The 13,433-nt window shown below is 37.8% G+C and overlaps 1 protein-coding gene across 1 annotated transcript in view; it reads left to right on the forward strand.

Moving 5' to 3' along the window:
* Positions 1 to 48: 48 nt before the first annotated feature.
* VPS37A (VPS37A subunit of ESCRT-I) overlaps positions 49 to 13,433 on the forward strand; it is a 38,532-nt gene continuing 25,147 nt past the window's right edge. Inside the window, exons 1-2 of the mRNA XM_004277174.4 lie at positions 49 to 183; positions 12,853 to 12,927. Of these exons, the coding sequence (XP_004277222.1) occupies positions 59 to 183; positions 12,853 to 12,927 (200 nt within the window). The 5' untranslated portion in view covers positions 49 to 58. The remainder of the gene's footprint in view (positions 184 to 12,852; positions 12,928 to 13,433) is intronic.

Below are 13,433 nucleotides of genomic sequence, written 5' to 3' on the forward strand. Positions count from 1 at the left end.
CAGCTGGGAGAAGCAGGCCAGAGCCTTCTAGGGCCTCGGGCCCGGGGACCCGTGGAGGATGAGCTGGCTCTTTCCCCTGACCAAGAGCGCCTCCTCCTCCGCGGCTGGGTCCCCCGGTGGTCTCACCAGCCTCCAACAGCAGAAGCAGCGGCTGATCGAGTCCCTCCGGAACTCACACTCCAGGTGACTGGTCGCCGCCTCTCCGACAGGAAGAAAAAGTAGGGCGGGAGGGCGGGCTGGTCCTAACTACACTCGCAGCTTCTCAGGCCGACTCCCGCCAGCTGCCGCCTTTTGACCTACCTCCCTTCGTCCTGCCTCTCACGCTTGCTCTCCTATCCCTGACCCACGTTCAGGATTTTCTTCCGGGCCCTCCTTCCCTCCGTCCCGCCCCACCACTGCTCAGCTCCTCTAATTGCGATTTGCTCATCCCTCCTGACAACAGCGCTGCTGACTGTAATCTATCTCATAGTCTGTCTCCAGTATGCCTTGCTTTGCCCGGCTTCCTCACTAATCTTTCCCTTTGCCCACCTGTTTGCCGCGTTGGCAGAATTGTTAAAATTCTGTACTTGGGTAAAAAGAATCGTGAAGAGTGATCTCCAAGTTTCACAAATAGTGGACCATTTTTGAAAAAAACCCAAAACTGTTTCAACATTAAAGAGAAAGGAAAAAAAAAAAAAAAGAGAGAAGGGAAGACAGTTTTCACCAGTGAGTTCTTCTCTGGGAGTGACATACTCAATCCTCTGAAGTCTCTAATAGAAGATTTACCCCGTTCTAACCACCTCCCCCCAGCTGGCAACTATCAGTCTCTGTTCATTTCTCACTTCGTTATTCTTGTTCCCACACTCGGGAATTGCCTTAGAGTCATCTTGATTGTTCTTTTGGCGTTGTATGAGTTGTTCATTTCCAGCGTGGTCAGATTAGAAATATTTTGCAATTCAAATTAATTCAACTGTTTTTATTGTAAACTGGTTTGCTGCAGCCCTTTATATTGCAAAAATCTGTGACCTCTAGTGGTTTTTAAAAATTAGAACTGCCTCTTTATATTATATGGATTTTGCAAGTATATTTACTTGAGTGTCAGCACGTATTTTAATGTAAAGATGTCAACATCTTAATAGACTTTTCATACATTTGAAATATATATATTCAGAGGTATTAAAATTGATTAATTCCTGTGGAAGGAACTTCTAGGAGCCATTTTATCTGTTACACTAAGGATTTTTTCCCAAGCAAGTTATAGTGTAGAATAGTTTTAAATTAGATATAGTGTTAAAAGAAAAAAATCACTGCAAAATGAGTTTGGCTAAAATGAGGCCTATTACTGATTGAACTTCAGGTGTTTCTTGGTTCTTTGTCTCAATTGTTCTGCTTGTTGAGAACTTTAGAAAGGTGAGAATTTGTGGTATTAAACAGGAAAGAATGGCGTGGTATTTGATTTAATTGTGGCTTTCTTTTTGGAAAATTAAGTTCATAGAGTTCTTACAAGTCAGTCTTACTCCAAATAGTATTCTCTACTAACCTGTAAGAGCTACTCTTACAAAATATGCTTATGAAACAAGGTGACTCCTTTTTAACAAACAACGAAAGTTTGTCTCCTTAGAAGGCATCGCCTTGGAAGACTGTATACTATGCTAGTACTACTATTGCCAAAATACTTTTTAGAACCATACTTTTGGAATTAATTGCTTTTAATCCTTTAGTATATTCTGTTAGGTATTCTCACTGCTGGCAAATTTTTATTCTTTGAGGTTGGAGTTGAATTTTTCAAATATTCCAAAGCCCCTTGCTGCTAAAGCTGGTAAATAAGGAAAGCGATTGATGTGAAATTTATTGTATATTTTTTTGGCCTTCAAATAAGGTGAGATTCTAAGGCAGGAATTGCTAATCTAAGGATTTCTGCAGTTGGCTTAAGAGGATCGGTAAATACTCTGAGTCAAATGCAGAAGGGATCTATTTTGTTATTTTTTGAGCCAGAAATTATGGACATAATCAGACATGTGATATTATCTACACATTTGTAATGTTTTGTGAACAGCTAACTTTAAGTACTTGATTCTTTTAAGTTCTTTTATAAAAATATTTGAAGTTTTTATTGAAATATTTCACATTTATAAACTATACTTGGATAATTCTGGTGACAGTTAAGGAGGTCATGTACTTCCATTTTTCAAAGAATGGTATGATCCCAGAAAAAATGTCTTCTACCTATTCTTGTTAAGTCTTCCCTTTTAACTCATGACATACCTTTTAAAACTAGCTGGTAAAAATGATGTATGTGTGCAGTATCTGAAAATATGTTGCTTGAGTAACCAAATTCAATACTACAACTTATGCTTAAAGATTTTTGTATAAAAAGACACTGCGATTGGTTATTCTGAAGGTGCACTTTTTAAAAGTTCAAAGAATGTTTCGAACAGTATTTTAATGAATAATAGAAAACTTCCTCAGTTACGAGTATTAATATCTTGTTGCATGCTGCCCACCTGCCTCACATTTAATATTCTATCCCTTCTCTAAATATAGGGTTAGTAGCTCTTTCTTGGCCATGAAAGCGTCTGACTTCTTTTCGTCTCCTCAATAACCTTTCCCACCCCCATTCTCTCATCTACCTTCCAACTCCTTATAATTAAAAAAAAAATCCCACTTCAGGAAAGAGTCTCTTTAATTCCCTTTCTCTAATTAATGTAAGCTTCTTTTCAGTTACCTTAAGAAATTCCTACCTCCTCATCTTCCTCAGGCCTCTCCTAAAGGTTAGCTGAATTTTATGTGTATTTTTTCCTCATCTAAGTCTTACTGGTAAGGCAGGGCAAATGGGACAGTCATAATGATGACCAAAAAAGTGTTTACCCAAAATATAATAACACATTTGTCTGCTATGAAAATGGAAACAAAGTTATATAGATTACTAGGCTCAAGAATTTTATTCCACCTTCTAAATAACAGTCATCACAGTATTCAATTTACCACTAAAATTCCTGACTTTACAGGCAGGAGTAGAACTAATTCTGTTGTTTCTTTTACTTCCTAAAGAAGCTCACTCTAAGAGACACTGTTGATTTCCCATCTAAATCCATTTCTTCTGATTTCTTGGAAGAACATTATTTTTATATGGGTTCCTGGTCTGCGGGACCAGTTATTTAATGGAGGCTGTGCTCTTTCAACCTGCTTAGGTAAATAATGATTGTTTACGCCAATGATGATGGTCTCATTCCCATTGCTAGTTATTGTGGAAGCAAGACACTTGACCTAATCTTAGTCAGTGGAGTGGTGGGTTGGAGAAGAGGTCTGCTGGGGAGCTGCTCAAAACATTTTCTTAGTAATAGTAGTGTCTAAGAGGAAATGCTTTGTGTTTTGGATATCGTTGTGTTACATGGAACATCTAGAACTGCTTGGATCATGACGGAAGCAGACTGACTAATGAATGTGGTAGAGTAGAAAGATGGAAAGTCTGTGATAATATTGTGATGCTGAATTAACCAGATCTGGAAACTTCCTTCCTCCGGACTTCTTGCTGTATAAGATTATACGATACATATACATTTGTATTATACATACAAATAACCCCTCACTGTTTAAGACACTTCTGGCCTGGTTTTTCAATTATTAATACTTGCAGTTGAAACTGCCCCAAGTGATACTCACTAATTCCAGTATTTAAAGATTCTTCGAACTGAAGCTGTTAAGTATCTCCCTGCATTGACCCTGCAATCAGAAAATACTAAAATCTGATGGTAGCTCAACAGTTACTTTACTATCCTTACTATCCTGGTTTTTCCTCTCTCACAGTATCTACAGTTATTAGCTTCTTTATTATTTTATTTCCTTAGCTCTGAAGGAACAACCTGGAGCTGTGTTTGTAATTGTTATCTGTAATTAACTATATAAATTCAAAGTTATACAAATAGTACTCTTGCTTTGTTACCTTTTACTTAGGGAGATCAGCTCTCTCAAGTAAAGGACTTCTCCGTTTTAATAATCAGTTAGTTATGTGGTAATTCTGGTGCTATTTTTATTTTATTTTTAATCAGAAAATCTAATTTGGGAGTTATTTTTATCAGAATTGCTTTCTTTTTCACTCTGGTATGAGATGTTAGACAAAATGAATTTGAGGAACATAAATGCAAACAAGCAAAAATTATTGACATTGGGAAAAGCAACATGACTTAGGTGAAGTCTGAGTTCCAATTCCCATCTGTAGAATCAGGAATTGTGATTTTTATTCTGCAGGATTGTTGGTATTTAAGTAATATATATAAACATTTATTAGAGTATCTGACACACAGTAAACAGGCAGCAGATTGTATTCCTTCTTTCCACTGCATAGAATCAGTGTGCCTGGAACCTTTGCCTCTTAGCCTACATGGATCTAGCCAGCTTATTGTTTATGAATTGCTCACAAGCTTACAGCTCACTTGCCTCTGGCAGGACTACTTCTGACTTTCCATTCAGAAAGCATGTCCATTCCAGAGAGTTCTTTTCTTCACAAATGAAATGTAAGATTTCATTTTGAAAGATTCTAGACAATACATGTAAAGAAACTAGAATGTTATTGGACACACAGTAAGTACTCTGTAAATGCCAATTATTTTATTTTTGTATCTTAAATATAATAGTGCCAACCTCATAGTTTTTAAAAATTGTTTTGAAATCTTCTTTTGTTGCCAGTCCTTGGATATTCTTTCTGATTACCCAGATTCTTTTAAAAAACCTTATAACATCTTTGGAGAGCCTGCTCTTGTATAATTTTCTACCCTATAGCTGTTAAGTTTAACCCCCCTGTTCTCAGGTATAAAACTCATGGGTTTCTTAGTAAGCCTAGATTCCAAACCTTTCTTTTTGTAGTTTTTACTGTCAGCTCATAAGGACTCACATGCAAACTTGATAAGACAAAAAGTTTGTAATGAGAGGATATGTGTATATGTTTTAACCTGTCTAGTGTTGTATTTTTTAATAGATCTGTTGTCGACATAATTTGAGATTTTTCATTAAAATATCCAAATTTCCAACTTTTAAAAAATAGATTTTATTATTTAGAGCAGTTTTAGGTTTACAGAAAAGTTGAGCAGCAGGTACAGAGATTTCCCATATAGCCTTTGCCCTCTCCAACTTTTCTTTTAAAATGGAAAGATCTGGCAACAGTTCCCACATAACAGTGCTTGCTTTGAGCTTAAGAGTAGCTGTCCTATTTACTGGGCTGCTCTTCTCCATTTTACCAGTTTGCAATCACACCCTTTTGTACTACAAGCAACTGCCTTCATTTCATGTACCTTTCTAACTCTTAAAGGTATTTGAGAGTAAAATTTTCTTGGGGAAGAAAATCACCTTGACTTGTTGCAATAAAAAATTCTATAAGAATCTGCTGTGCCTTAGCCTATTGAAGCTACAGAAACCTACAAAATGTCAATATTTTGACTCTAAATTTAAACTCTTATAGTGAACTTAAAAGTTATGTATATCAAACAATCCCATAATTAAGTGAATTTTAATTTGATACATTAAATCATATAGTCTATAACCAGTGATTAAACGTTATAATTTCAGAGTATATGACACAATAAAGCATGTTACCATTTTAAAATTTTCCTAAATAGATGGTAATACTCAAGTGCTATCCCTAGTTAATTTTCCCTATAGTAGTATCAGTCCATACCTGCTTTTTAAAAAAAGTTACCACACAGGTCGTCATTTCTCCATTGCCAGTTGAATCCAACCACATCTACTCCTCCCCTCCTACCTCTGAACTCCTTCCAAGCTGTCTCTACTGCCTGCTCACCTAAGCCAAAAACCTGGTCATCCTGTTTTCACTTGGTCATCCCTGCTACCACTGGATTGTAACTATTCTCTCTGCCTGCAGTCTTCTTCCCTTACTTTTTTCTTCCACATGGGTGCCAGAGTCATCTTTTTAAAATTTGAATTTGACCATGTTATTCCTTTCAGTAGCTTCCTAACTCTTGCCAGCCTCCTTAGCTTAAAGCCTGGTTGTCACAGAAGGTGGTGATGTGACTGATGGAAACATGTCAGCAGACACGATGTAAAGTTTCTTTAGGGCAAAGGATATGGACACTCTTAGAGTTATTATTTCCTACTGAAGCTTTCCTAATTGTGTTTCCTCTTGTCTAGAATGTACACTTCATTTCCCCGATTCTCTTTCCTAAGGTTAACTCTTACTTGACTTTTTTTTTTTTTTTTTTGGCGGTACGCGGGCCTCTCACTGTTGTGGCCTCTCGCATTGCGGGCTCCGGACGCGCAGGCTCAGCGGCCATGGCTCACGGGCCTAGCCGCGCGGCACGTGGGATCTTCCTGGACCAGGGCACGAACCCGTGTCCCCTGCATCGGCAGGCAGACTCTCAACCACTGCGCCACCAGGGAAGCCCCTTACTTGACTATTAAATGTAGCTCAGATACTGTTTTTTAATCCGAATACCCATCCATCCCTGTTTAGGTTAGGTTGTTTCCTCTGTGTTCCTGTAGCTCTGTGCACATCTCTGTCATGATTCAATCAATGTCTTCTACAGAACACTGTTCAAAAACTACTGTAAAGTAAGTGGTCCATGTCAAACAGACATAGAAAACAAACTCGAGTATTCTAGAATTTCTAAAAGCCTTTAATATGCTAAAGTGCATCAATATTCTCCAAGAGAAAGATACAGTATGAAGCATCTTCCAAGCAGAGCACTGAACCATCTATTTGAGCTTTTTAGCTATTTATTTTAAATTTCCAGTTTCTTAATTATTCATTTTCATATCAACGTGTGTGTGTGTGTGTGTGTGTGAGTGTGAGTGAGAGAGAGAGAGAGAGAGAGAGAGAGAGGGAGAGAGAGGGAGAGAGAGGGAGAGAGAGGGAGAGAATGCAAATGTTAATAAGGAAGAACCTTTGTATTCTATTACAAGTTAATTACTAAAGGGATGTTGCCTATTAGCTTCAATTATACATCATGGCCCATATCTGGGAGCCCTGCCTCCCAGGTAAAGAGCATTAAGCTAAAATACCTTTGTTTAGCTCCTGAGCAGGCCCACCTGTGAATGACTGCAGGGAGATAGAAATTAACGCATCCCCTCGGGAGGCTGACCGGAAACAGGAAATGTTTGGCCTTACTCCCTCCCCTTTTAGTATAAAAGAAGCCCGAATTCTGACTCCGGCACGATGGTTCTTTGGGGGCACGAGTCTACCATCTTCTTGATCTGCTGGTCTTGCAAATGAAGTCGCTATTCCTTACCCCAACAACTCGTCTCTCAATATATTGGCTTGTCGTGCAGCGAAGAGCTCGAGCTTGGACTCGGTAACACAAGGACTATTTTCTTTTGTTCCTCTCAGGGTATTATACAAATTGATAGTCTTCTGTTTGCTCATTTAACTCTGTTTCCTTGAAGTTTTGTGTTTGGGGCTTGTTGAGTTTGATGCACGCTTTGCGTGGTTTTGTTTTGTTCAAACCTTTTCTGTATTTGAGATTCCTGGTTGACTTGTTTGTAGATATTTAATTCTGTTTACCATACCCTGCCTCAGGTGATAGGTGAAAAAGAATGACTCTCTTTGTTATGGGCCAGGCTGTTAGCTGTCTTTTGGAAATGGAGGCTTCCTGGGAGTCAGTAGCTTCCTAAGGCACTGCTACCTTAGAGGCTACATCCCCGTGTTGTTCAGGGGGCAGATACTACTGCTGTCCTCTGGTTGGAACAAGCGGGGCACCAGGAGAGTGCTCTAGCTTCCTGCTGGCCAACGTGTCCCAGCACTGTCTACCCTGAGAGGCGCTCCTGCCCTACCCTCCACCCTCTGGTTTGCGTTGAATCGGTTCAAGGGATTGGAGGACCTTCAGACTGCTCCTACTTTGCTTTGGTCTTATGTTTTGGGTCGTCATTAGTTCCTGTATTTATTTTCTTTATTTTTTTTAACGCTGATCTTTTCCTTAAATCTAATCCCATCTTTTTTTATCTTTCTAAGATTCCTCAAAGCTTCTTGTCAGTTTATGGTACTATTTGCTTTCCAGCACTGTTACAGATTTGCTTTTTAAAAGTCAGTTTCGATATTTCCTGGAGAAAATGGGATGGGAAAGGGAAATTGTCTAATCTTTATCTACTGTCTTGAAGCATCTAAACCCTTTATTGGAAAGGATCACTTAAAAACCCTCCCTTGAGCTACCCAACACTGCCAGAGATGCATGAAATCAGTATCTTGAATTGCTCTTTTTCAGTCACTTGATGTGCTGTGTGCCCCATCAGAGCAAAGACCACACTATTTCCATTTCCTTGGAAGATGCTGGATATATGGTAGCTGTTCAGTTGAACCTAGTCTCAGTTACAGAATACAAGTTTACACAAAATACAAAGTAAGGAGATAAATGATTGTTCTATAAAAGGAATCTTTTAACCATAACTAGTGCCTCTCTTGCATTTCAAGATCTGCTTGTTTACAGTTTTAGGGACTATTAAAGAAATGTGGATGCCAGTTAGTGACACATGCTGACAAAGTTTTCTGTTGTTGCAGCTTTCCTTAGTCCCGAACAGATCCAGAGCCACTGAAGTAAAGCCATAGTAATTCACTGCTCTCAGAGAACCTAGGAAATAAAATTATTAATGGAAGGCTATTTAAATTTTCTCTGGTGTGATTACAGTATTACTTCAAAGTGTGTGTGTTTACATCCAAAGAGTACTTACCTGTCAGCATAAAGATATGGCTATATGACTGTAAGAATGTTTATCAAAGTATGTTTCTAAGTTTTACTACTATAAACTAATCTAAATATTGATGCCAAAAACTCAGCCTCTGTGCACCAGTGCCAAACCAAATCTTGGAGACAGTTTTGGAAGAAGTAGAAAAGAATAGCTCCATTGCTTTGCCAGGCAAACAGGGACACAACAGCCTCGTGCCCTGAGAAACTGTGTCCCAGCCTGGGAGGATTTGGTGAGTTTTATAGCAGTGGTTCAAGGGCAGAGTTGCTAATAAGGATCAGGGTGTGTGCAGGGCCTGCACTCCTTTAATTTGGCCTCAGGTGGTCTCCTCCCTTGTCTCTGCATCCCCTCCCTTCCCTGATTAGCAGCTGTTCAAATCTGCCCTTTAGAATTCAGGGAAGGTAATGGAGGCTGGAGTGTATTCAGTGTATTCCCTACAAACAAGAAACGGAGGACACAGAAAGGCTTCCATGCCCAGGAGCCCCCACAGGGTCCTGCTCAGTTTCAATATCTAATAGTATGGAGTAGTTTAAACAATATACTAGAACTTTATGCAGCCATTTAAAAATATTGTAAAATAACATTTGCTGATTTGGAAAAATAATTTTTTTTCTAATGAGAATGAATTATTTTTGGAATAACTTTTTTAAAGTTATTTGAAAATAGCAAAAACTTCAAAATAAATATGTGATAAAGATTCAGGGAATGATTCTTGTTTTAATTAAGTAGAACAAATATCTGCTGTTTTGTCTAACACAGCTAGTGTAGAGGAGGAAAAAGCTTTCCTTGATGCTCTTAGGGTCCCTGGCTGGGTCTGCAAATTAAACTGACAAAGACAGATTAACAGGAGAAAAGCATAGAAATTTAATTAATGTGAGTTTTACATATCAGGGGGCCTTCAAAAGGAAATGAAGACCCAAAGAAACAGACCTGAGTATTTTATGCTGGGTTTGATGAAGAGTGGACAGTTGTGGAGGAATATGATGGGTTAAGGGGTATGAGGCACGTCTTAGAGATATTGCGGGTTCAGTGCCAGACCACCTCAATAAAGCAAATATTGCAGTAAAGCATGTCACATGAATTTTTTGGTTTCCCAGTGCATATAAAAGTTATGTTTACACTATACTGTAGTCTATTAAGTATGCAATAGCATTATATCTAAAAAACAATGTATTTTAATTAAAAATATTGCTAAAAAATGCTGTTATCTGAGCTTTCAGCAAGTCGCAATCTTTCTGCTGGTGGAGGGTTTAAAATATTGCAAGAATCACCAGTATGTGACACAGAAACATGAAGCGAGCAAATGATATTGGAAGAATGGCACCAATAGACTTTCTCTATGCAGGATTGCCACCATCCTTGAATTTGTAAAAAAAAAAAAAAAAAGGAAAAGAAAAGAAAAAGGCAATATCTATGAAGCACAATAAAGTGAAGTATGCTTGTAATTGTAGTAAATGGGGCAGGGGGCATGTGGTTGCAGGGTACAATGATGACATAGCAAGGCCGGTTTGTTAGGACTCTTCTTGGTGTCCCTATGTCTTCTGAGATAAGGATGCTCCTTTCCTCTTGGCATGGGGAGGGCACCTCTTAATGAGGTTTTATGACCTGTTTCAGGGAAGAAGGGTGAGGGGGGGAGAAGGTCAGAGTAACTTTCCTGTTTCTGCTATTTTCTCATACTCCTTCAGCTTAAAATATTCAAGATGCCAAGGTGCCACATTTAGGGGTAGCGTGTCCTGAACCCCATCAATTGCCATGATTAACCTGTTGTTTTGAAATTTGTTAATGACGGTTTAGCTCTCATTAATGTTACAAATATTACCTTTAGTTATTTTTGATACCTCATTTGTGGAGGAAACTTGTCAAAAATTTTAATAAATGTCAAGAACATAATTATGGGAACAGTGAATTGAACATTTTTAGCCAATGATTTAAGTAAAAATCATCTTAATCAAATTCACTTTTTTCTATAAAAATACAGTGTCTGAAAAAATGAGTTAAAACTTTAGTATTACAAATTTAGACAGGCTCCAATTTAGATGTGTGTTCTAAATGCTTATTTAATAATAGCTAACATATATTGAACAATTATTATGGTATTATGTGGGGAGGGCTTTGCATGCATTATCTCACTTAATCTAACAGTTCTTTTAGGTAGATGGGTATTTTTAACATCTGCATTTACCATTTGAGAGATAAGGCTTAGACAGATTAAATAAGTTGTCCATGATCACACAAGTGAATGGTAGAGGATTTGATCCCAGGAAGCTTAGATTAAGAGGTTGTGCTCTTAATCACTAAGATGCTCCACTTGGCTTTGAACTGGTGGATGCTTTTGTGATCAGTATTCCCTTAAAGCATTGGACACCTTAGGGTCCTAAGATAACAAAGGAATAAAAAACTTAAGTCATTTTATTGATTACATAATGTTTATACAGCTGAGAAAGCTGTTGGTATCCTAGTCCAAACGTGATCCCCAAAGAAACTTTCATAAAAATTGTGTTAGTCCGGGCTTCCCTGGTGGCGCAGTGGTTGAGAGTCCGCCTGCCGATGCAGGGGACGCGGGTTCGTGCCCCGGTCCAGGAAGATCCCACATGCCGCGGAGCAGTTAGGCCCGTGAGCCATGGCCGCTGAGCCTGTGCGTCCGGAGCCTGTGCTCCGCGACGGGAGAGGCCACAACAGTGAGAGGCCCACGTACCGCAAAAAAAAAAAAAAAAAAAAAAAAAATTGTGTTAGTCCTAATATTGAATATCTTCTTGAGTCTTTTCTCAACCATTTCTTCTCTTCAGTCATAACCTCATTCCATGGGATGTCAGAGGAGACATCTATGATTTCTCCATAACTCCATCCCAACACTTTTGAACCTTTCAAGCTACCTAAAATTTACATATTTGAGAGGCTAGATTTTTATTAGAAGGCAAAAAAAAGTCATAGTCCAAAAAAGAAAATGAGGAAAATAAGAGGTTTTCTAAAGCTACTAATTGAAGCAACCAAAAGAAAAGTAAATTACGTAATTGGTAGATCTTTCAAAGGTATTTATGCTTGAAAAAGTTTCACGTCTGTTTGGATATTAGGCCTCCTTTCAGCCTTAACTCATTAATACTACTTAACATTTTTCCCTTTGGAAAGATTATGAATGTTGGTTAGCATTCCAAGTGATCCCCCAAAAGATTTGGTTGGTAGATTATAACTGTAATAATTGCATGCCTGCAATTAAAAATAAAATAAAATTCTGAATGTAGAACGTTAAAGTATATGGGATTTATACTAGTTGGCATTTATATTCAGCTGCTAGTAACAAAGACTCCCAAAATAGTAACTTTAACATGATAAAAGTTTCTTTTTCTCTACATACAAGAAATTCAGTTTGATAATTCCATAGCCATCAAGGACCCAAGCTACATCTTCCTGCTGAGCTCTCCCTAGTGTATGGCTCCCGTTCTCAGGGTCACTCCTGTTCCAGTATGGCTGTTAGAAGTTCAGCTATCAGGGCCAGGCTGGAAGGGAAAATGGACTCATACCAGTTTTTTTGTTCCCTTTTAAGATGCTTTCCTGGAAATTCCACCTCACAACTTTTCTATGTTTTATCGACTGGAACTTAAGTCTACAGCAACAACTTGCTGCAAGAAAAGTTAGAACATTGCTACTCAGAATAAAATCAGGCTTCTCTTATTTAGGAAGAAGGGGAATATTTGGTTTCGGAAAGCAGCCAGCGGTCTCAATCATAAGACTGTAGGAGACATCTCATCCAGACTTCTAAGTTTAAGCTCTTAAGGCCCAGGCTTCCCCAGCTATCTATACAGCTGGGCAATAGCAGAATTATAATCAGAACCCAGATGTCTTGCTGACTTGTTCTAACTAGAGGGCTCACAATTGCTTCTACTGAGGATGAATTAGATAAAGTGATAGTAAATCGATCTAGCACTAATATAAGAGTTTTTTTGTCTCTTTACCTCACCATCTAACTCCCCCTCTCAGCAACGACCCCGCCCATATCTCAGAATAGTATTGCCTGCTTATTCGATAAACATGATCATTTTCCCCTCAAGATACAAGTTATATTGGCCATCTAAATTCTATTATTAAAATAAAGTAGTTTTAGTAGACTCTAAAAATATTTAACATTTGTTTTTAACATTAATGGTTTTTATAACTTTAGATAAATTTTTTTTCTCAAATTTTCTCCTACAGTATAGCTGAAATACAGAAAGATGTGGAATACAGGTTGCCATTCACCGTAAACAACCTGACAATTAACATTAATATGTGAGTAGAATTGTATCCTATTTTTTCATGTAATAGGACTTTAAAATCTTTTTATTATTTTGTTTCTTAGCTATTATTAGAAGTAAACTGTTTAAAAGTGAATTTATTCCCTTTCTAGTATTTATCTCCCTCTCTAGTAACTATAGTTTATTAAACTTAAAATTTTGTGAAATAAAAAATTTTTTAAGTCATCATTGTAATAGATATTGCTGTAATAAACTATAAAAGAGGAAATGTAATAAAAAGACGTTATTGTTTTGCACTAAAGTCTAAGCTGGAGGTAGGCTGAAAGAGTAAGAATGATAATGACAAACACTCAAAGGGATCATGTGTGGAAAACCATTAGAGATATAGACACTTTTACATCAGAAATAAGTGAAAATATTCTAGTTTTCGGCAACAGATAAACTACGTCAACCAGAAAGTTCAAGACTGAATTTGATCTGCTAATTATTTTTAAAGAAAAAAATTAAAAGTTGAAAATGTAATCATGAGGTTATTAAGTT

The sequence above is a fragment of the Orcinus orca genome, chromosome 21, assembly GCF_937001465.1.
Source record: "Orcinus orca chromosome 21, mOrcOrc1.1, whole genome shotgun sequence".
Classification (NCBI taxonomy): domain Eukaryota; kingdom Metazoa; phylum Chordata; class Mammalia; order Artiodactyla; family Delphinidae; genus Orcinus; species Orcinus orca.